Source organism: Equus caballus, chromosome 18, assembly GCF_041296265.1.
Source record: "Equus caballus isolate H_3958 breed thoroughbred chromosome 18, TB-T2T, whole genome shotgun sequence".
NCBI lineage: Eukaryota > Metazoa > Chordata > Mammalia > Perissodactyla > Equidae > Equus > Equus caballus.
The window spans coordinates 39,286,779-39,312,657 of NC_091701.1; the positions used below are offsets into that span (position 1 = coordinate 39,286,779).

The window sequence follows — 25,879 nt, forward strand, 5'->3', positions numbered from 1 at the left end:
AGACTTCTCGGTAGTGAGAGTGTATAGTTGGGCTGGGAAGGACTTACATTCTGGCTGCAATAAGCACCTTTAATTTGCCCAACTGCATATGAACCATTTTGTCCTCCAAGACCTTTTGTTGCAGTCAAAGTACTGTCTTGTACCCCTACTCACTTGCAGAATGTGGTCTTGTGAATAATTCATTACTGAGAAAACATTAGAAGCCACTGCCACAGACTAATGTGGAAACTTCTCTCTCCCTCCTTAATCTTTTGGCTCTTGGTCATGGGTAAGACCAGCATCGAATATAGAGAGCCTTCACTTTAGGGTATCTCTGGTCCACAGATAACCAGGGCAGAAAACGCAAGGAAAGAAAAGTGTCCAGAATAGATGTTAGATCACTACCAAACCAAGGAATCTACAGAATCTGAAACAGAGAGACTAAGTGCGGTCTAAAAACCAAGACTGCAAGTAGCTCTGGGGGATGAAATATGCCAAGTATGACTTCTGAGATTGCAACATGCAGGATAACGCCTTAGAACAGTGTTTCCCAAAGAGTGAGACATACCAGTTGTGGTATATGAAATGATTTTAAGTGTTCTTGAGATAAATTGGAGTGGTAAACAAACATGATATTAACATTAAATCACATGATGATTTTTTTCTTTAGTTCTCTTAGTTTTTCTGATTATGTGTCAAAAAGCCTCATTTCATGCTCGAATATCTTAACACCTCTTTCTTCTCTCTTTTAAACAAAAGTAAAATACAAAATACCCAACTGGAATGCAGTAGGTACGTTTGTTTATTTGCGTATTTATCTTCTATCTATGGCAAGTAAAGTGGTTTTTCATTTGGGGTAGTGATGCCAAGTTTTAGCATAAAATAAATGTTCTTCAATAAAAAGGGTTGGAGTGGCTAATTTATAAAAAAATATTAGATTAAAAATACTATACTAAAAATACTATAGTGGATATTGATATGGTGATATACGAACATCTGAGATTGGATAACAGTACCTTAAAATGTTCATTTGTAAGGAAAAGTCAGTATCTGGGTAGAGATATTAACATATGAATAAGCACTGAATCATCACTTTATTAATAAATATTGAAGAAGATCCACCAACAGGACATTTTCATGTCATAAGTTAGTTTTTAATTTGAATTATTTGCCCTTTAATATCCCCCAAAGTTTCAGATTCCAGATTACTGATAAAAGGCAAGATTAAGATTTTCAGTGGCTTATAAATTAAAATAAAATACCATAAAATTGGCGAAAGGCAGGAATATATCTGAACAACAATGAAGGGTCAAATCCCATTCTACCTCTATCTTTCTGCTAATGAGTGCTCTCATTGGAGTGTGAGCTGATGAAGAAGATAAACAGAAGATCTCCATGAAAAAAAGCTTCTGTCTTCATAAAAGTTGGCAATCTACTACTTTTAGTTTCGCTCTTTTTCTTACTTGGTGCACATTTCAATTTCTTTCCTTTACAAGAATCCATAAAAATTTACATTTTACTTTAGGTCCATTAATCACTTCAAAAAATGCAATTCATGTGGACAAATTTCTCCAAAACTGTTATGCTCTTGTCAATGCTTTGACAGTCTTGTGCAACTGAAAAAAAAGTCAACCTCAGCTAGGCTTTAGCGAATTTTACCAGTCAAAAAAGAAAGAGAACTGTAAAACAGATTTTCTTATTTAAAGAAACAAAAAACAGTTTGATTTCTACCACGCTTATAATTTCCCAAGAGTAAAATTAAATTTGGAATGAACAAAGATAAACCCCTTACCTGTTGGAAGGTGCAGAGTTATGTTGTTGCAAAAATCTGTGAAGCAGCATTCGGTTTTGGTAACATTGTTGGAACTATGACAGAAGACTTGAGCATTTAATTCCGGGAGAGAGACACAGGACTTGATCACCTGTTCCTTTCCATTGGTTAGCATAACTGAAGCCCAACATGCTCCTTCTGTTTGGCAGGTAAAGTTTGAAGAGTCACACAAAAGACACACACACTTCAATCCTGGAAGGTGTAAGGCAACAAGCTTTAAGATACAAAAGACATCATGCAAATTTATTTCATAAAATACTTGAGTATCAAAATTCAATCTTAATGAAAATTGAGAGAGGGATAAACACAAGGTAATCCTGTCACTCCCTCTCAGCCATGTGTTTTATTTAACAGGTTGCCTAATCATTAGTTACCATTCTTTGTATTTTTGTGAATTTGTTCAGTTGCTACTATATTTAAAACAATTCTCTCATCCGTGGTCTAATTCCTCCTTCTTAAACTCAATCAGCTCATTCCTAAGTCAATAGCCCCTCTAAAATGCTAGGATATAGTAACACAGCAACCAAGGGGTGCTGTCCAGCATCACCGTAGAACATAAAGTGTGATCCCAGCAGCTGTGTAACCAAACGATCCAGTATATCCTGTTCATTTACCCTTTCCCCTTTACACTTCTGAGCGAATACGCTAAATAGAAACCTAACCATAGATATTGACAGCTCTAAAAAAAAAAAGTGTGATTCTTTACATTTATACTCTGTGGTATTTGAACATTATTATTGTCCTAGTACCTTCAAGGCACTGATGAGCCATTATACCGCCCCCTCTTCACTAAAGAATGCATCTTAAAATGTGAGTCATTTGAAAATAGACCATGACCTTCAAACAATTTTCTTTAATGAACACATCTATTCCATAAAGCAAAACACATCAATCACAGAATTTAATATATCTGCATCAACAAAACTTTCAAAAATTAGACTTCGATAAATTAATCTGTTCGCCTTATAAGTTTCCTCCACACTCCCCACTTACTACACACACACACACACACACACACACACACCCTGCACATTAACTCACGTGTTCAAAGTGATGCAGCAATTCTGTTCTAATGTAAAATATCTGTCACCATAGAGTCCAGTGGCTGTGAGCAACTGATTCGAATTTTATTTAATCATATTGTTTTTAAATAATACAATAGTGAATAAGCTTTTCGTATTACTTTAATAAAATTTTTGTTAAGTCAAAAGTGCCCCCCACAATTATCTAAAAGTCCTAAGTTTTACTATACAATCGTTTTTACTCAAACTAAAGTCTTTAAATCACTAATTACTCAAATTGGAGCTGATTTTATACCTGTAAAACATTTGATCCATAACTGGCAAGTTTTATACTCACCTTCAAATACCAATATATGGATAATATTTCTATATAACTCAGTGTATAAGAAAAAATTACATATTGCCAATAGAAATTATCTCTTCTTTTGATCATTTTTCCTGACTGGTAAAATACCATCCCTATAAACACTTTTATTATTATGTGCTAAGGATAATACAACCATAAAATAAAATACTATTTTGTTATCAACACTGGACCAAGCATAATAGCTCACTCTTTTATGTATTTCAGTGGTGATCAACATAAACAAACATATTCTTTTGCTGATATTTACACACTTTGGTGGGACTTTATAATCTAGATTTACTTGGATTCAGTAGAGCTAGATATATAAAATCTAGGTGATTTGAAAAATGTTTTCAGTCACTTTCCTTGCATAAAAGAGAGCTCATAGAATGAGGATCCATCCACCCATGTCTTCTGACAGTAGAATCTGCTACTCCAGCATCTTCCAATTCCAATTTGACAAACGCCTTCAAATCCTGATTATACTAGCTTTGCAACCTTGGGCTTTACTTGGCCCCTTGTGCCTCCATTTCCTTATATGAAGGATAAGAAGAAGAATATACCTCCTCATAGTGCTGTTGTGGAAAATAAATTAGTTAATCCCTTAGAATTAGTTAAAGCCCTTAAAACAATACCTGGTACATAGGAAATACTATGTAAATATTAGTGACTGTGTCTTCTCCTAGTGGAGGAGGTACAGCTCATCCTATGTAAACAATCGGAATACATTTGTAATCCATGAAGGAATGGCTGAATGAACTAGGGTGTACAGACCATTTAAAAGGCATAACAAAGAAATGCAACTCTTTCTGCTCTGCCTCGTGAGTCGAATATTCTTATTCTTTTAATGGTCCAGACTAGATCCCAGACAGTCACACAGCAGGGTGGTGTCTGGCAACGTTCCAGATAAAGAATTCAGGAAAAGACGAAGGTCCCAGTCCTAGCTCTGTCACCACCTTGCGGATTGACTTTGGAGAAGATACTGAACCTTACAGGGCTTCACTGCCTTCCTCTGAAAATGGGAAAAAAATTGGGGTAGGGGCAGTGGGTCCAGAAATCTTGAAGCCTCATATAGTGCCAACATTTTATGACTCCATGAATTTACAATTTATGGAAATTTACAATTATAAAATAGGGAAAACTCTTTGACAGTTAAGAAACTTACTCCACTATGGTTATTCTTCAATCTCTTATTTTAAGGGGCTAAAGTTGGGAAGAGTAACTCTCCTGACACACAATCTCAAACCATTTGTTACTAGCTTCCTTACCAGAATCTCCTTGAATTTTCTATTTCCAAGAGAAGCCTAGCCTGGAAATCAAGGAAACTAACTAATAACATGGATCCACTGGGCGAAGACAACCATAAAGTACTCAAACAGCTAAACATATGTTAGTTTCATGTGCGTTTATATTGCGTATAATTCTCAGTGCAACTGTGGGAGTTAGTTGTCACGATCTCCATTTTATAGATAGTGAAATGAGGCTCAAAAAGATCCAGTGACTAAACTGATGCGGCAGTCATTAGACTACCCAAGCAATGTTGTTTCTATCCTACCAAAGCTGATATTTAAAAAAAAAAGACGGGTACAGAAACCATTCTCCCACATCATCAGTTCCTAGCAATTGTGAATAAAATACAATTCTAAGACAGCAGAAAGAAATTAATAATTAACAACTGACATTTGAGATTTTGATCTATATAGTCCTAATTACCTTTTAAAAACACAGATTTTTTTTAAACAAATTCTACCTACCTTTTTCTGACGAGACAGGTGGTCAAATGAAAGTCAATATCATGTGCCTTGCATCTAGCATAAATCACCTTACCTTTCGGGTAGTTTGAGTTTTGTACTAAGTCTAAGCCTCTAAGTACCTAACATGATACTTTTTCTTCCAAGCACTATGAGCTCCTTACAAAAATGGTTACATGACAGTTCTCATCAAGGAATAACGTGGATACTCACTGAACATTTAACAAGCTATACAAATTTCCTTCAGTTTAAAGTAAAAGGTACCAATAAGAAAAATAACATAAGACCTAGCTGACATAGTTTCAACATAGTATACGACACCTTACTTTAAATATTGCACGATGGAAAACACTGAAAACCTGAGAATTTGTTGATGATAATGGCTTCAAATATCTGCTAAATGTTCTCATTTATTCCAGGTCAACTAGCAATATTATAGCACTGACAGAGAGCAAACAGCAACCTAAAAGATATATATCTAAAATACAACACAATCAATCTTGCATTTTTTCATTTCCCACCAATCTACTATATGGTCACATTTGGTATATAATTAAATTATATTTATGTCAACCATCCTCAACACAGAACCCTTGTGCTGCCAGTTAAAACATGTTGCCATTGATGATTAGGCTTCTGCTTTCAGATTTTGTTTTTTAAAAAACTAACGTTAAGTCAATTATTCTAGAATATTCCCTGACAGGATAAATCTGGTTGTTAGCAGACAGTAGTCCAGCCTTATGTTTCTTTATTTTATACTTTCCCATTATAATATACTTAAGTTACATGGAAAGAGATAGTAAATGACCTTGAAGAAGGAGGTAATTACCCAGAAGAAGGAGGTAATTACCCATAATAAGGAGGTCCATTAGATTTTTTTCCCCACAAAGATTGCACTTTCCTTGTGCCTCCTCCCACCCCTTTAATTAGCCCCTCTTTCCCCCTTTCTGCCAATTAGTCTGTAAAAGCCAAGACATCTGTTACCGACATGAAACCAAAGGATGTGCACATTCCTAGTCAACCAGAAAATAAACTTTCATCCATATTTACATGAGATGGCAAGCGCACCCTGGTGTCCAGAAATGTAAAAACCATCAGACTACAAAAAAAGAACCAAATTTACCTATTTGCATTTTTGTGCTATCCTTATTAAAAAGTCAAATATTTGCTTAGGAAATACTAGCTGTTTTGAATTAGATACGGTTTTCAGTAAGTTGGTTTCATATTTCCTAGGTTTCCTACATTTTGGATCTACATGCTAAAATATCTATTGACCAGTGCCTTATGTAAATTTCTGACACATACTCTTTCCTCTTCTCTAGACATTACTTGATTTGACTTCCCTAATTTTAGAGCAGGCTATTAAACACAAAATATTTTTTAAATTCAGAAAACTGTCCCAAATTTGACCTGCTGCATATGTAATCTTTTCATCATTTGCAGGCTCCTGAGTTAACAAAAGGAACAATTCAAGCTGATGAGTGTGCTGAATGTGAAAAGTACAACAACAGGAAAAAAGCCAAGACCACCAGCAGGAGGGCCGGTGAAGGAAAGCCAGAGAGGGTCAAAGGAAGCCATGCAATTTCCTTTCTACTCCTTTTCAAAATTTTATTTTCTTGTCCTGCAGTCATTTCAAAGAATTTGCGTTTCTTAACAGAAGGAAAAGTAGAATAGAGAAAGAAAATAGCTTTAATAAAATATGGGCAATATAAATGCAAAATTTTAGTCCAAAAGTGCTTTCAATAGTTTCAGCTTTTAGAAATTCTACTTGCCAGGCTGTATCTAAGAACTTCAGAACTCCCCAAATATGGGAATATACCCAGCACAAGGGAAAAGTCTTCCTTGGTGCAAAGTGGCAATTATGTTCCCTGTTCAAGAAGGCCTCACTCTTACAGCTGAGAAGGAATGGACCCACCCTCACAGAGGGAGTCTATCCAGGAGAGCGGCTTTCACTTCCAACTGCAGGGCTCAATTTACGAAGAGTCCAGCACACTTTGAATTATAGCGCTAGCCGTGCTGAATGTCCTCTGTTCAAAGGCAGCGCTAAATGAAATCTGAGGTTTCAGTTTACCTCTAACATAAGCCTAAGACTTCAGACAACTTTCTCAATCTCTCTATACCTTAGATTCCTCATCTGAAATACGATGAAGTCAGGAAGTAGATCAGAAGATTTCTAAAGACTCTTCCAGTTTTCTAGTCCTCTGCGGCTCTGAGCTCATGTCACAATTCTCAATATAAGTAACTTTAGGGTTATCTTATCTATGTGGATAAGAGAGAGCTGGGGTCTGAAGTATGAGCACCCAAAGTAGGATAGATTTGCACCCTCAAATTCACACACGGATATTTCAGTGGGTGAAAGGATCCTACTGGTTTATAATCCAACAAAACTTCTCCAGTGGATTTTAAAGATGATTTATCTTGTACTATATTTATCATATGAGAATTTAATACTCTTTCCAATATCGGCATAACAATTTTGGGAAATGGAGGGAAAGTGATGGCCTGCAAATGCTTATATCCTCTCTGAGTTTGGCTAGACATCCAGAGACTCTGGCCTGGTCCCTCCATCACTAAGTGTGCTAAAGAAAGCACCCTTTAGCAATCTGATTCTGCTAAGAAGAAATGAAAACATTTCCCAATAATATTTAAATGACTGACAAAAAAGTAGAGCTCAAAATCAGCTAGAATTATGTTATTTTTTTTACTGATAGCCTCAAAATTGTGACTAAATACAGAAAGGATATGTATGATGGCATAATATCATGAAGCTTTTATTGCAATTTAAAACTTTAAATTTAAAAGAGAAAAATGATCAGTTTAACATTTTTGCTTATCGGCATAGTTATTAACTGAAAGTTTCACTTTTCAAAGAAAGGCTTTTCCAAAAATACTTAATAATAACATTAGCCTCTAAACTCTTTCAGTCTGGTACAAATATAAATCAACCATAAAGGGATATAATCTAATCTAAAATGGCTGATGACAAAATTACTTGTGTGGATTCTCTTAAATTATTCCTATGAAATGGGATAATTTGAATTCAGAGATGGGGAGAGACAGCCTTTTCCTTCCTGCCCTTGGAAGTCCAGGCATCAGCGGGCAGCAGCTGGCAGCGGGAGCAGTTGTGTGATGGCTGCTTTTGGGAATAACACAGCATGTCCTTGTCTAAATTCTCGTTTCCTTAGGGAGGACACACCGCCTGGAGTCCTCCGGCCAGCTTTAGACTTTAGCTGTAGCCATGTAAAGAACAAAAGGACCCAGTTGGGGTCTCCCATCTCAAACCATCATGCCAAAGAAAAGAGTGTTCCCAATCACAGGACACATTCCCCCTGCTGCCTCCCATATAATTCTTACTTAATTTGAGAAGTTATTTTCTTACGTTGGCAGCCTAAATGGTTCCTTGTCAAACTGTTCCCTCATTCTTGAAGTTTTTTAACTTACTGTCTCCTGCTTAGGAGAAGAGTGATGCTCAACGGATTCCAATTAGAATTTATAATAAAACAAAATCCATAATGATTAATAGGACCTAACAGGCCAGTAGGTCTGTGTTCTTTCCACTTCTAGAACCTCATTTCTTATAGCTCCGCCCTCCAGACACACTGGTCGACTTTTTATAGCTCTAATATAACAAGCTCATTCCCACCTCATGGCCTTTGCTCTTGCTTTCCTTCTAATTCTTCAGGTCTCAGCTGGAATGTCAGCACCTCAGAGAAATCTTTACAGACTCCTCTTAACAAACGATCCGCTCCCCAACCTTCCTGGCACTTACTGCAATCTGTGATTAGCTTATTTATTGTATCAGCCCAACTGGAATGAAAACTCCATGAAGGCAGGGATCTTTTCCTGTCTTATCTACCATCATATCCCCAACAAGTAGAACATGATGTAGCATAAAAACCCAATAAACATGTACTAAATTAAAAAGTATAGAAAACTGCTATGTACAGAAGAATGCAAACAGCCAAACACATAAAAAGACTCAAAACCCCGTAACTATTCTCATTGCGGTATACTTTCTTCCAGTCTTTTTTTCTATATGAGTTTTCAAAGTTGAATTCTACCTATAAACACAATTTTAAATACTGCTTTTTTATTCTGTCAGTGTTATATCATGAACTTTGTAATCTCTTCTTTAGAGTCATTTAATGGCATTTATAGACCTATCATTAATGTAAATGGATGGCATATAGCATTTCCATACTTTTAGGCATTTCAGCTGTTTCCAGTTTTTGCAATTAAGTAACACTTTGTTGAATATCTTTGTGGGTTAATCTTTAACCAAATTTGATTTCCTAGGCTAGAGTCCCAGAAGTGGAATTACAACATCAGACATTCTTGATATACACTGTCAAATAGCATTCTAGAAAAGTAGTACCAATTAAGATTTCCATCGGCCCTGGATGAAAGTACCCATTTCACAATGCACTTGTCAGCATTAACTATTCTCACCAAAATATTAATAATATGATAGATAGAAGTTGTACGTTATTTTAGTGTGCTTTTCCCTACTAATGGGATTGAACTTTTTTTCAAATATTTCCTCTGGATTTCCTCTTGGGTGAATTTTTTTGTCCATGCCATTTATCTCTTGGATGAATCTTAAAATTTCTTCCCTGTTCGAAAGAGCTCTTTATAAAGATGGAAATCCTCTGTCATGTGTTACATATAACTTTTCCCACTTTCGCATTTGTTTGTTTTTTCCCAATGTACCATCTGCATTGTTTTTGAAAAAATGATAGTTGCCCTTTGTCAAAATGTAGTAATACACATGACATAAACAAGAAGGTAAAAGAAAATAAATACCCCTAATCCCACATCCCCAAAATGACTGCTCCTATCAGCCTCTCCCAAGATCTGTCTGTGGAGTTTTACATTCCCTATGCATTGTGATGTTCCCATTAAAATCCTAACACAATAGTTGGAAATCGTGTCTAACAACCTTTTACTTAGCACTTTCATTTGCCTTCAAGCTTAACAAATCACCCATCCAGATATTTTCTAATTATTCAATATTTTCTTCCAACTTATGATTTGGTTTTTTTAATACACTTAACCCCCAAATTCACACAGAATTTGTTTGCATCGAGATAATACATAAATCTCTTTGACAGATGATAAGTGAACTGCTTTATGGTAAATTCCTAGATGTTAAAATTGTTTAAGTCATTATTTAAAGAATATTTTATTAGTCGGGGTTCTCTACAGAAACTGCAGGATGTCCGTGTGTGTGGAAAGAGAGAGAGAGAAAGACTGATTTATTTTCAGGAATTGGCTCATTTCAGTGTAGAGGCTGACAGTTTCGTTCCAAAATCTGTGGGACAGGCCGGCAAGCTACAGACCCAGAGAGGAGCTGACGGCTGCAGCTCCAGTCTGAAGACAGTTTGGAGGCAGAATTCCTTCCTCAGGGGACCCCAGTTTGTTTTCTCTTAAGGCCTTCAACAAATTTGATAAGACCCACCCAATTACAGAGGGTAATCTGCTTTACTCAAAGTCTAACATTTATACGTTAATCTCATCTAAAAGAATCCCTTCACAGCAACACCCAAACTGGTGTTTGACTGAGTATCTGGCCTAGTCAAGTTGACACACAAAATTAACCACCCACAAGTATTTACCATGCATCAAATACTATGGTAAGAGCTAAGAAAAGGAGGGAGGGAAGAAAGAGAAAAGATCATTCCCTAAAGGAATTGGAGAGTTAAAGGGCCTTATGATAGCGTGGTAAACTGAGTCAGGCATGTGTACAGGCTGTGTCACAACACAGAGGCTGAGCAATACGTCATCCAGCTGGGGCTGGCGGCAAGGACGCGTAAAGGAGGCTTCTTTGAATTGAGTGTTGAGGAGCACAATTCTTCTTCACCATTCCCAACCCCTCCTCGCCCCATTTAGAGTACCAGTCCCACCTCACCCTCTCAGTCCTCAGAGACCCTCCAGCCAGTCCTCACCCACCAGGCAGCAGGAAATACCTCCTGCTGTGGGGCTGAAACGTATGGGCACTAACCTGACCCTACTTTGCCAACGGGTTCTCGTCACACTCATTGCGCAGATGGAACTCCATGCCCCACCCCTCTCCGAGTCCCAGGCCCCGCCCTCGCAGGGCCCCTGGAAGGTTCAGCCGCCATCCCTGGAGTTGCAGGTTGGGGCTCGGAGCCCTGCCCCCGTGCAGGGCCCGACAGCCTCCGCCTCCTCTTTGCTTGATCGGTTTGCAAGCCCTCCCTGGGTTGCCGGGACCCCCAGGCTTTCAGCCTGGCTTTGGCGAGAGTGAATTAGGGACCTGTCAGCTCCTGGCTCGCTTTGACCTCTGGACGGTTTCCCGGTGCACCCGGGTACCATCTAGCGGCAGCGGAGAGAGGATGCGGGCTACTTCTTAGAGAATGACCTCAACTCCGGGGGAGCGTTTCTAAAGCACTTTTTTTTTTAATTTATTTTTTTATTAAGGTTATAAAAGTTAACATCCTTGTGAAATTACAGTTGTACATTATTATTAGTCATGTTGTAGGTACACCACTTCACCCCTAGTGCCCTCCCCCCACCCCTCTTTCCCCTGACAACCACCGATCAGTTCTCTTTGTCCGTTTCTAAAGCATTTTTAAAACTCGAGTCTCCTTAAAATAAACATAAAAATCTCACAGCCTTAGTTTTCTGTTATTTGGGATTTCAAAATAAAATGTATAGCTTGTCTAGAAACAAATCAACGCAGTGGTGACTTGAATGTGCTTTTCCATTTGAAAAGTAGTCTTCCCTCTCTTGAATATCATCGCTCTAGCCTAAGGGAATGGCTTTGAAAGCCACTGCTTGATAGATCGGAATTTACTAAAGGAAATCTCTTGCTTGCACCAAAAGATTCCAGCTTTCTAAATATTGCTAGTGAAGTCTCAACAAATTATAAGAAAAGAAAAATTAATAATTAAGCCCTTAATACTTACTAGAATTTGCATATTCATTTAGATCTTATTGGCTATATACCTGTTACACTGATGGTCACATAAAATCATACTTGATAGCAGTGGTTACGAGATTCCGGGATTTCATCAACCAGTAAAATTTCAAAAATAATTTTAGGACTCAACCAAAGGTTGAACTAAATTTTTGTTTTCCCAAGGGAGAACACTAAAAAACAAAGGAAAAAACACACCCTCTATTAGTATCATTTCAAAAAGAAAGGGCATTATGCTATTGACCAAGTAACACAGGGCATAAATCTCAGAATTAAGGACTGACTTTACCAGGAGCAAAGATGCTTTTTTTAAAATTTCAAATATTGAAAACCAATTGCATTTTATAATGTTCTATTTCTTTTGTCTTTTTTTGATACAAATTGTTAATCCGGGGGTTGACTGTGCATCAGAAACTGGAGCTTGAGTGTCCAACCTGTTCCTGTACTTTGTTTTGTTCACAATTAATGGCCACAATATATATAGAAATGTTCTGTAAAATGAAAGAGGCAATCTTCCATATGCTATTTTTACTCTATATGGAATGTTCTGGAAAACTGAAAAAAGCTGAATAACAGTAGCCACCCACCTCAAGCTACAAAGAAAGCTAGTAGTGGGAGACCAGTGTCTGGCTAACAAAGGACCTCCTTGCTCAGGGAACGGGCTCCTGGGCCTTCTGGGCGCAACTCAATGAGTTCACACTAGGCAAATGTTCACCTGCCAGAAATTCACCTTGCAATGCCTCCTCCAGGACGGGGGCACAGATCTTAACAATGTATTTGATCAATGTGCAACTCAGGTCTATTTTACAGGACTTGGAGTATGGTATACATTTTTTTGAATTATTACAAGCCTGTGTTAACTATATTGCTTGTCAAATCTATGATTTACTTGATGATAAACTCTTGATCAGGAATACACCATATAATTTTAACATGGTTTCCATGCGAAATTATCACCAGTTATAACGAACTCCTGAAGGATACCATTTCCAGCAACATCCTATAATTATACGTAGAGATTGCTACCTTGTCTTGTAAAGAAATGAACCTGTGTAAAGAAAAGAACAGTGCAGGAGTTCTGATACAGTCCAGCACTGGTCAAAGTTAGGAGACTGGGGGTTCTAATCCTCTTCTATTCATGTGGCCTTTGAGCTTTCTTTGTCCTCAACTGACCCGTCCAAGAAAGAATTCAATTAGATGATCTCTAATGTCTTCTTCCAGCTCTAAAGTTCTATGACCCTAAGAGATGAACGCATCAATGGCCACCATGCAGTATCAGAAAGAGCAATATGAGTGACTACACACCCAGGCAACAGAGAAGTTGTCGTCCTAGAATCACAGTTCACGAAGAAAGCTGTTCAGGGGAACATCGTATTAGTCTGATAAAGATTGAAGTGAATAATCTAAGTTCATACTTTGGAGGCCCATTAAGTCATAGAATCTAGTTTTGTGTTTTCAATTTCCATGAAGTAGAAAAAGTGGAAACCAAATGGGAGAGGATCACAGAGAATTTGCTAACAAAAGGAGAAAAGGAGCACATGACATGGTCAACCTATTTGGGAAAGATGGAATAAAATACAAAAGATTAATGATAAAAACATAAGGTTTTAAAAGCTAAGGAAGCTTTCACTTATGAAAGGAGGCAATTAAAAATATCAGCAAAGAAAAAAGTAAGCAATTAATAGTCAGTCAAACTACAGGGCTAAAAGAATATACAGATAGAAAAAGAGACAGAACTGTCTCAAGTTTAGAATGAAAGTAACAAAGAAAATTGAAAAGTTAAGGTCCTCAAGAGTTCTCGGGGGCTCACTTGTCAGAAATTTTTTATCACAATCCACAGTTATTCATTTATATGATCAGACATGGTAAGGAATACATAATTCTCAATCTAGAAATAAAAGGAAACTATCCAAAATAAGCTGATCTAACCAAAAATAGAATGGCAAGTGATGAGTTGAAAGGGAAGAGGAGGGCGAGTGATTTAGAAGGAACGCTTTTTTTAAGGCTGATCCCAGCTGGGCCTCTTTCCAACAGTGACCCCAACACTCAAGGTTTAGGTTTGATACTCTGGAGAACTCATATGGTGCAGGCATGAAAAGGGCAGCATTGCCTGCACCTCTGCTCCAAGAAGATGGGTGGGAGCGGGAGCTGAGGAGGGGTAGATGAAATTTTTAAATCCACAATTTAAACTATATATATATATGTTTACTATATATAATATATATAATTCTCAGACTTAGGGTTTATCATAGCTGCTTTTAGAAGTTAGACACATGGCTTTCTCTGGAATTATATTTTCCTTATGTTTATCAAAGCACTATTAAACAAAATAACTGCTTTTTTTTTGCAGCTACAAAATATATTTCAAGACATCAAAGCGAAGAATTATACAAAGAAATTAGAGGACCTGAAAGAAGTCTCAAAGAATTCACATTAGCTAGAAAAAAAGAAGTCTAAGGCAGGTCATCTGTCTGAGTTTTGCTGCTTCTCCTGTGATAAGCCAGTATAAAACAAGACAATTTTAAAAACTTTAGCAAAGAAACAAACACAAACCTTGTCTTTGTACCTCTGTTCGAGTTTCATATTGTCGGAATTCCGCACCGTGTCATGCAAGGATCCCGTGCTACAGAGACTGCACACCTGTAGCTGAAATTCTGACCCACTGCTAGAGCAGCCTGGTGGCCCGGGAAGTTACTCCACCTCTGTAAATGTGACTGCGTGCACATAGGTGAAGCCCGGATAATAATTCCTATCTCACAGGTTATTATGTGATTAAGCGATATCTTAGATAAAATATTTGACACACAGCAGATATTTTTAAAAAAATGAAACATTATAAGCTCCTGATATGACAAGTTATGACCTACTCCAAGTTCAATATTCAAGGCCCAAACGATACTCCTTAAAAATAACATTTAGATGAATCTAGAAGGTATTATGCTCTGTGAAATGTCAGACAGAAAAAGAATACAGTATGATTTCACTTATATGTGAAACCTAAAAAAAAAGAACAAACAAAACAAAACAGAATCAAATTCATAGTACAGAGAACAAACGTGGTTGCCAGCGGTGGGGGGGGGGGGGGGGGGGCGGAAGGGTGGAATAGGAGAGGATTAGGAGGTACAAACTCCTAGTTATAAAATAGTCACAGGGAGGTAACGTACAGAATAGGGAATATAGTCAATAAGATTGTAGTAAGTTTGGGTAGTGACAGTTGCTAGTCTTATCAGGGTGATCATTTCATAAAGTATATTAACATCGAGTCACTGTGTTGTCACCTGAAACTAATACAATACTATATGTCAACGATATATGAATTAAAAAGAAAAAACTTTCGGTGTTTCTGACAACCCTTTCGGACTTGGATTAACTTTTTCTTTGGTAGCGACACTGCCACACTGAGGTGATAAAGTCAGCAGCTCCCAAACAAAACGGACATTTTTGTTAAAAAGAAACAAAAAACTGGCATCGGGGCATGATTAAAGGGTACAAGTATCCAGGATGTTAACTCTCATTAGTGGTTACCACACTAATTTTTTTCCCTTCTAAGCCAATTATTTCTTGGGTCTGACAAATAAACGTGGGAAAGACAAATATGTCAACAGAAAAACAAAGTAGATAAACGGAGAAAGAAAAACTGTCAATAAACACGAAAAGGCTTGATTTCATTAAGATTCAAAATGGAAAATTAATACAAAGACGTTATTTCCATTTGCTAAATTGTAAATTATTGTGTAAATCATTGTAAAACACCCAGAAATGGTAAGAGGTGATCAAAAAGCTTCATCTTTATTCACAGTTGGTAGAGGATCAATTGGGACAAACTTTCGGGAGTACAATCTGAACTATTTGTCTCTAGAGTCCTAAAAATGTTTGTGATCTTTGTGGTTGTAGTCCCACTTCCTCTAAATGAAATAATCATAAAAATAATATTTTATTTAAATTTCTCATTGCAAAGTTATTATTCATAAAAGTAAAAAATAGAAATAATCTAAATGTCTCCAAATCAAAAAGTTTAAATAAATGTTGACAATACATATAATGGCATAATATCCTGCTTTTAGTAATTTTTAATTAGAGTGGCAATTGTTCACTGTAAATATTAAATGAAAAGTAGAATTATAAAAGATACAGGATATGATCTCAATTTGCATATTATGCATAGAAATAAGACTAGAAGGAAATACATCAAAATATGATAGTAACTACACGTTTGGTGGTGATCACTTTGTAGCGTATACAGATGTCGAATTATAATGTTGTACAACTAAAAATTACATAATGTTATATACCAATATTATCTCAATAAAAAATATATTAATAGTTGTCTCTCAGGTATAAAACTAAAGATGACTTAGACTTTTCAACACTTTCCCTAATTTCCTATAATGAACATATGTTGATGCTATAATCAGAAACTAACATTATTTCGTTAAAGTCATTTCTTGCTCTGTCAAGTATTTTGTTCACAGGGAGTTGTTGAGGATGTCACAGGCATATCTTCAGTCAGCTCTCCTGCACAGGCCTGTAAAGTAACACTGATGGTGGAGTCTGGTGAACACCCATCTCTCTGCCGTGCTGGCCCATAGCTTACAGCAACTCTATTTTCAAGACCAAAACTTGGAATTCGTGGTCCGAAAACAGGCTAGCCTATTTGAAAGCAGGGCTGTCCCTGAAAATTCAGGTACGTGATTATTACAGAATGACTCCTGTTCCACACTGGAAACCTACTTGATCTCTGGGACATTAACCAGCAGACCAGCCTAGCCTCTAGATCTTTCCATAGCTTTCCCCTCATCTTTAAATTTGTCTTGGAAACGGGTCAAAAACAGGCATAGTGACTTTCCATGATTGTGTAGAAGACAATCAAGAAAAATGCTGACTGCCCACTGTGTATATGACACTTTACTGAACAACGGGTACCTCTCATCTGACTCAGCAAAAAGAGGTTTGTTAATGAATTAATGAGCCTGAGTATAGACTGCAGATGCAAGCAAAATTCTCCATAAGCAAGCTTAATGCTATAGCAAACCAACAAAAAGAGCCCCAGCAGCCCGTAAGTGCTCCCTTGCAGGTGATAAATGACCTTTCAAGTTGAACCAAATGCTTTCACCTAAAAGAGCAGGTGAGTAATGCTGTATTTACAGTGGCCTTTATCTATGTATGGATAATGTCCCTCAGTTGCAATGTCCTTTGCTAAGAGAAGAAATCGCTAATCCATGCTAATGAATAAAACATAGCCTAATTTATCGTAACTTGATTTCATTTCTATCTACTTTATGCCATTTTACACACTGAAGATGACACACACAAAAAACATTTTAACATGGACAGAAATCCCTTACATAGAAGATATATAACAAAAGAAAATCAATCATTTGTAATTTTAAAGTATTTTTATTTGTTTAGTCAACATTATAAATACACACGGTAAAATAAAATAGTATAGGAAGAATTAAAATGAAAAGCATTTATCTAGTGACCCATATCTCCCCAGTCTCACTTTAAAGGGGCACTTTGAACTATTTTTGTTGTTGTTCTTTAGGACATTATCTTAGACATTAATTTTAAAAATATACTGCTATTCCTGCTATTCCGGATTAACCACTTTGAAATCTTATCTGCTGACCTCCTGATTTACATAAGATTTCTTAGTTCACATACATGCCCTGCAATTTGGGGGCGAGGGTCAGGTTTATGAAGATGTAATTTGCACTTAGTAACATTCACCCTTTCCAGCGAACAGTTCTATGAGTTTTGACAACAGCAGTCAATCACCCCTCCCCCCAGATTTCCTCATCCTCTCTTTTAGACAACTCCTCCGGCCACTCTAGCCCCTGGCAAGCAATGATGTTTCCTGTTCCTATACATTTGCCTTCTCCAGAATGTCAAACGAATATAGCCTTTCGAGTCTGTCTTCTGTCATTTGCCTCAGGCATTTGAGGTTCATTCATGTTGTCGCATCCATCAGTAGTTCATTGAATGAATGCACAACAGTTTGTTTATCCATTCACTGGTTAAAAGAATGTTTGTGGAGTTTTTTCCCAGTTTTTGCTGATTAGGAATAAGGCTGTAATAAACATTAATATACAGATTTTTATGTGAAATAAGTTTCATTTCTCTTCGCTAAACATCTAGAAGTGACATTACTACATTTAATATAAAACGTATGTTTAAATTTATATAAAATTGCCAAAGTGTCTTCTAAAGTAGGTACCCATTTTATTTTCCCACCAGTAAAGTATGAGAGTTCTAGTTACTTAGCATTCCTGCCAGTACTAGGTATTGTCATCTTTGTTTTTTTGGGGGGGTCTTTTTCTTTAAGCCTTTCAAATAAAGATGCAGTGGCATGTCATTGTGGTTTTAATAAGCATTTCCTCAATGACTAATGGCCTGAGCACTTCTGGTGTGCTTATTTCCATTTCCACAACTGACCATATATGTATGGGTCTATTTCCAGTTCCTCTTTTCTATTCCATTAATCACTGTGCCTCTCCTTTTGCCAGTAACACACTGTCTTGATTACTGTAGATTTACAAGCCTTCAAATCAGTCACCATGAGCATTCCAACTTTGCTCTTCCTTTTCAAAACTGATTTGGTTATTCTAGTTGCTTCACTTTTGCACATAAATTTTTTAAACAGTTTGGTGGGTTCTGAAAAAATCCCTGCTGGAATTTTGACTGGGCCATTGAACAGGATTACATTGAATCTACAGACTAATTTGGAGATAACTGAGATTAACTCTGAGCCTTTGATTCTGTAAATATAGTATATCATTCCATTCTTGTAGGTCTTCTCTAAATTCTTTCACCTCTGTTTTATAGTTTTCAAGATACAGATTCTCCACGTATTTTGCTAGATTTATACCTAAATATTTCGCAGATTTTTAGATGCTCTTGTAAATGGCTCCTTTTTTCCCAATTTCTAATTTTTCATTGTTCTATATAAAAATACAACTGATTTTTTTTTATATTAACTGTGTATCCTGAAATCCTAAACTTGAACTACAACTTATTAGTTCTAATACCTTTTATGGAGAGTTTTTAGTATTTTTTATATATAAAATCAAATCATCTGTGAATAAAGAAAATTTTGCTTATTCCTGTCCAATCCAATGGCTTTTATACATTTTTCTTATCTTAATGCATTGGCTAGAACTTTCAATGCAGTATTGATTAGAAGTGGTCAGAGCAGACATCCTTGCCTTGTCCCCATTCTCAGTGAGAAGCATCCAGTCTTTCACAGGTAAGTGCAATGCCAGGTGTAAGTTTCCCGAAGAAGCTCTTTATCATGTTAAGGAACTTCACTTCTATTCCTAGTTTGCTGAGTTTTTATCATAGATGTTGAATGTTGTCATCTGTTTTTTATGCATCTATTAATATTGTCATATGGTTTTTCTTCTTTAATATGCTAAAATGGTAAATTGTAATATTAGATGTTTGAATGTTGAACCAGCCTTGCATTCCCAGAATAAACTCCATTTCATCATGGAGCATTATCCTGTTATTTTGTTGGATTCAATTTGATAATATTTTGTTGAGGATTTTTGCATCTCTATGAGAGATACTGGTCTCTAGTTTTCTTTCATTGAGATGTCTTTACCTAGTTTTGGTCTCAGTGTAATGCTGGTCTTATAAAATGAGCTGAAAAGTATTGCCTCCACTTCCAAATTCTGAAAGAGTTTGTACAGAATAGATAATATTTCTTCCTAAAATTTTTTACGAAATTCACCAATAAAGCCGTCTGGGATTGGAGCCTTCTTTGATAGAAGTTATTCAAGTTATCTATTACTCTTTAAGTGGCCTTTGGCAGTTTGTACTTCTCAAGGAATTTGTTCATTTTACGTAAATTTTTTAATTGTGGGCATAAAGATGTTTGAAACATTCTCTTATTTTTATTTTTATCTATGTAGGGTGTATAGTGATCCTCTCTTTCACTTTTGACATTGATAATTTGTGTATTCCCTCTTTTCCTTGGTAAATCTAGCTACAGGTGAATCAATTTTATTGATGTTTAAAAAAATAAGAGTTTTCTGGTTTCCTTGATTTTCCTTAATATTTTTCTATTTTCAACATCATTGATTTCTCTCCTTACCTTATTATTTCCTTCCTTCTGTTTGCTTTGAGTTCATTTGTTGTTCCTTTAAATTTCACTCTAATCACAGCTTTATGTGTTTCTCACAATTTTTATAAGTGTTTTCCCTAAGTACAGCTGGAGATTTTTAAACAGACTTCTTCCAGTAAAAATACAGACAGTGGGTACAACACTATCAACAAACTTCACCTAACTGGTATTTACAGAACAATACGCTTAACAGCCAAAACTAATCTATAGTAGAAAAAACAAGAAGAGCAGATGCCTTCAGGAGTACAGCATTAAAGAATGACCAGGTAGGGACAAGAGGAAACTCATTTTGGTGATGTTTATCTTTAATAGCTTGAAAAAAATCAAGTGAATGCATTTCTAAAACTCCATGAGTGCATATATAAGACTTGTGAACGTCATTATATGTAAACATTTCATCAAAAGAGAGAAATGTTAGCAAATATTGAACTTGTGTAATAATATGTAAGCTGAAGTATTTAGAGAGCGTGTAGGGCTATTTATAACTTATTTAGAAATGCATCAAAAATAATATGTATTAATGAAGAGAGGGATAGATAAATGGATATATATGTGATAAAGCAAATATAATAGTATAATCTAATTGGTGGATGCATGGGTGGTAACTGTAAAATTCTTTTAATTTCAGTGTCTGAATAGTTTCATAATAAAATTTGGGGGGAAAATGAAAATGAAATAAAAACTTTTCCAAAAACAAAATAGATAAGAATTCATTGCCATCAGAACTGAACTACAAGAAATGTTGAAAGAAGTTCTTCGGGCTGAAGGAAAATGATACCAGATGTAAATTCAGATCTATACAAAGTAATGAAGAGCAGTGAACTGAAATGATAAATAGGTGGGTAAATGCAAAATATGACATTTATTTTTTAATTCATATAAAGGTAATTAAATATTTAAAGCCAAAATAACTATTTGTTTCAAGGTTTATAAAACATTTAGAAGGCAAAGATATAAGATTAATAGCACAAAGGACAAGAAGAAGAAAATGGAGGAATATGATAGTAAGGCTTTTAGATTAAACCATGATAATTTAAAGATGGATAGTATAAATCTTGGAGAAATCACTAAAAATAAAACAAAGACATGGAGCTTATAAACTAATAATGTAAATAATACAGAATACTAACATTAGTCAATTAAACTAAACGAGGGCAAAAACAGAGGAAGAAATAAAAGGAGAGATATAAAAACACAAGATGACAGATTTAAACACATATATTGTATAAACACAACCATTATCAATAAATATGTTAAATGTAAATGGTCTAAATGCTCCAGTTAAAAGACAAGTATGTAAGACTAGATAAAAAAGCAAGACCCAACCATATGCTCTCTTCAAGAAACCCAATTTAAATATATATTTTAATATACATGTCCATATACATATAAGCTAAGAATAAGAGGATGGGAAATCTATCATATGCAGTCATTCAGCACAAGAAAGCTGGAGTAGCTATATTAACAGTAAAAAAGAGAGAGAGATACAAATATTAAATATAAGAAAGCTGGGGTGGCTATATTAATAGTGACAGAGTAGACTTTAAAACAAAGAATATTACCAGTGATAAAGACAGACATGTCATAATAATAAATATTACCAGAGATAAAGCAATAATGGGGATGAAGGAGGTTTCCTAATGATAAATATGCATCAAGAGGACAAAACAATCTTAATGTGAATGTACCCATTAACAAAATTTTCAAAGATATGAAGCAAAAATTGGAAAAACTAAAAGAGAAACAAACAAATTCAGAAGTAAACTGGAGATACAAACAAGCCTCTCTCATAATTGATAAAACAAGAAGACAGAAAATCAGTGAAGATAGAGAAGACTTAAATAACACTGTCGAGCAACTTGACCTAAATAATATCTATAGAACATTAAACCCAACAAACTGCAGAAAATACATTATTTTCAAGTGCACATGGTACATTCACGAGGCACAGGCTAGACTCTAAAACAAACAAAAATGAATTCAAAAGAACTGAAGTCATACAGATTATGTTCTTTCATCCTCCCAATGGATTTAAATTAGAAGTCAATAACAAAATAATCTGGAAATTCCAAAAATATTTGGAAATTAAACAACAGACATCTAAATAACCCACAGGTCCCAGAAAGTCACACACACACACAGAAACTAGATAATATTTTGAACTCAATGAAAATGAAACACAACATAGCACAACTTACAGATGAGCTGAAGCAGTTGCCGAAAAAAAGAAATTTAAAGCTTTAAATGCTTATATTAGATAAGAAGAAATGTCTTATATAAATGATTTAAGAAAGGGTCAGCACACCACAGCCCATTTGGCTGGCCCATTTATAAATAAAGTTTTACTGAAACATGGCAATACCTATTTATGTATTGTCTATGGCTGCTTTAATACTACGAAGGCATAATTAAGTAGTTGCAACAGAGATTTCATGGCCCACAAACCTAAAATATGTACTATCTGACCCTTTAAGAAAAAACTTGCCAACCCTTGATCTAATAGGTACCATCTTAGGAAGCTAAACTAAAAACGAATAAATTAAATTCAAAGTAAGTAGAGGAAGGAAATAAGGAAGATAAGGGCAGGAAACAATTGAAGGAAAAAACCCAGAGAAAATCAATAAAACCAAAAGTTATTTATTTGAAGGAAATCAATAAAATTGATAAACCTCCAGCTAGACTGATCAAGACAAAAAGAAAGAAAATCCAAATTCACAGTGTCAGGAATATAAGACGGGACAGCACTACAAATCCTAGAGATATGAAAAAGATAATAAGGAAATATTATGAAAAACTTTATGATAATGACAATATCCAAAGCAGAGTTCAGTAAAAGCAATTCCAAAGGAGCACGTTCACCTCAATCTGGTGCAGCAACTCTCAGTCCTTTTAAAGTGGCCCAGTTGTTTTAACGAAGTCAACTTTCTTCTCTGTGCAAAAAAGTAATGGCTTTTAATATACAATAGCTAACATAATACAGCTAGAGAACAGCTGTAGGAAAGAAAGATAAAAAAAAAGGAGGGAGAGGGCTTGGCCCCGTGGCCGAGTGGTTAAGTTTGCGCGCTCCGCTGCAGGCGGTCCAGTGTTTCGTTGGTTCGAATCCTGGGCGCGGACATGGCACTGCTCATCAAACCACGCTGAGGCAGCGTCCCACATGCCACAACTAGAAGGACCCACAACAAAGAATATACAACTATGTACTGGGGGGCTTTGGGGAGAAAAAGGAAAAAAATAAAATCTTAAAAAAAAAAAAGGAGGGAGGTTCACTCAATTATGCATTTATTATCCTGTAAGGAATCCTCTGCTAATCATATAATTATTCTTTATTCAGTGTTTCAAATTTACAGTGTACTATTTCCTGGAAATGCACACTTCCGATTGTAAGTGGAATCTGAGTGAGAACGCAGTCTCACTGTGGTTATTAGAGCAGGCAAATATTCACAAAGTAGGTCTTCACTCTTGAAGAGCAATAATGGGCACAAAGGAAAGGAAAAGACACACTTCTAGAAGAGTAGGCCAGGAAAATGTCATCAGATCAAATTGTGAGATGTGATGAGTTAATAGTCTTTAACATATTTTGGCTCTGTTTTAAAACAATCTGGTTCCTTAAAGCTGTGTTAATCTGGATTGCCACCCTCTGAGTTCTCTCTTGGATAAGCATGTATTTATGAAACTAAACATACTGCATTAAAATTATCATTGTCCAGATCCCGATGGATTAAATTATTTTCTAATCCTGTTTTTGACCACAGAGCATTTATTTCAGTCAATCACGGTGTTGAACAAAAAATTTACACGGGACTTAATCAACATAGAGAGATGTGGCATCTATCTCGGTCATTTTACCTTACCATGAGGTTAAGGAAGATAAAATAGACCAGCAGAAAATGTATGTGTTTCACTTTCAAAATTAGAGCATCCTAATCATTTCAATGTGAAAAGTTTAATGGAAAAGTAGATTGATCTAATCTGGGGTGCTTAAGTCACTGGCAAATTTAAATTGTTTAAAAAAAATAATAAGCCAAGCTCTTGAGTCATGCTGAATGATTCACCCATGAATTCTTGAGGGGATTAATTTAAAACAGTACTAAAGAAACAGTCTTCATGCACCTACTCTAAAAAGACAGAAAAGAACAACAGACAAGGGAAGTTATTCCAGAAGAGAAAAAGCGAAGAAACAGGACAGAGCAGAACCTGGTTAGTCTGGTTGGCCAATCAGAGCAGACGAATTCAAAAGCCACGTGATAAGGCAAGGGAGCGTCCCCTGAGGAACAGCGGAGTGTGGCTTCTATGGAAATAAAGTTTTCCTTGCCTGTTTCACACTCCTACTCACCTCCTCCCTCTCTTTTACTTTTTACTGGATCCCTAAGTGAGAGGAGTAGTGATTTGTGTTGTTCAGATTCCAGGGAACCAAGAGGCTCACACACTTTAGGGATCCAGCTTTGAAAGAACACGAAAGGCACACGCTCACAATCACGGTCTTGTCTTCTACTCTTTTCATAGCAGGTGTGGGAAGGGCAGGACTTGCTTCCTCATGGAAAAGAACCAGCCACCTTTCTCCACAGACTCTGTCTTTTCCTCACTTAACAGTCGGCCCTGAGATTATAGTCTGGAATTCTTATCACAAGGGCCATGCAGCCTGCACTAATGTGAGGTACTGGAGATGGAGGTCCTCTCCTCTGGATTCAACTGGCCAGGCATTGCACAGTCTTCCAATGGTATCACAGTGTCAGGATCCAGGATTCCAATTTATCACAACCCCTCTTTCTTTATTCTGAGGCTATTTAATTGTTTATAAAAGTTTAGAAAAGGGGAGTGTATAGAGTTCCACTATGCAATTTGGAGCCAAAGTACCAGGTAACAAGAAAAAGTTACTTTGCCTCCCTTTTTTAGGATATCCCCCTTAGTATAGGACAGAATAACCCCTCTTAGACTGGCGGTGAGGCACAGCTGAGCCAAAACAGTATTTAGGTATTCCCAGGTTCCTTCACAAAAGTAGCATTTCTCTATCACTTATGAACATATTCCAATATTATCCCAATTTCTTAAACAACGTTAAGGATAAACCTTGAGATTTTGACTATCGGCTATGAAAAACTTAAAACAAAGAAGTCCAAAGCAATGGAAAATCCAGAAGAAGCCTCACAGATATAAATGATAAGGAATGATACATAGTACCCTCTTTGTGCTTGGAATTTTTCTCTTTTTTTCTGTTTAGTTCTGTTTTCAACTTACATTTGAAAATAAACTCTCATTTTTTATTTATTGAAATCAACTCTTTAGATACATGTGAACATACCTGTTTGAGCTTTTTAATGTTCTATGCGTACAATTGTTCATTTCTAGGACACTTTCCCCTACAAATCTCAAAATGAAGCCAACGATAATCATTTGGTAGCAGGTCCAGACCTAGCTCGAGCAGGCACTAAACAGCCTGTGGCTGATATTTACGTCTCCCTGCCCCTCTCCCAAAGGACTTGCCATCACTGTTGGGGCAACATGATCTCAAACCTGAAACTGTGTCAGATTATCAGGTCCTGGGGGGCTCACGGCCTCTCTAGCCCCAGCTCTATCCACTCTCCTCTCCTCTTCACCCTCTCTTATTTACAATAAGAGATGCAAGTACTGCCAAGAAAAATACAACAAACTGGATCTCAACTACCGCCTGGAAGCGTTTCTCCTAAAAGGGAAACATACGAATGTTTATTCAAAAGGAAAATACGCTAAAAATGCATTTGAAAACAGCAATCACATTCAAAAGACAGTTAATTTGGGCAAAACCAACTGCTTTCACATAACAGTCATTTGCAGGGGGCCTAGAGAGGTATTCTTATCTTTTGCACATATCCTTTCATGTTCAGATACTCATGTAAGATAGGAACGACTAG

At 36.3% G+C, this 25,879-nt stretch overlaps 1 protein-coding gene across 2 annotated transcripts in view; it reads right to left on the reverse strand.

Annotated features, from left to right (window-relative positions):
* Window positions 1–25,879, reverse strand: part of ACVR1C (activin A receptor type 1C) — a 74,203-nt gene that overhangs the window by 44,265 nt on the left and 4,059 nt on the right. Inside the window, exons 1-2 of one of the 2 annotated variants that reach the window (XM_070240975.1) lie at window positions 10,931–10,966; window positions 1,772–3,753 (exon numbers count right to left, since the gene is read on the reverse strand). In XM_070240975.1, the coding sequence (XP_070097076.1) occupies window positions 1,772–1,925 (154 nt within the window). In that variant the 5' untranslated portion in view covers window positions 1,926–3,753; window positions 10,931–10,966. Of the gene's footprint in view, window positions 1–1,771; window positions 3,754–10,930; window positions 10,967–25,879 lie in introns of those variants that run through there. The other variant, XM_023622943.2, reaches the window with a different exon arrangement.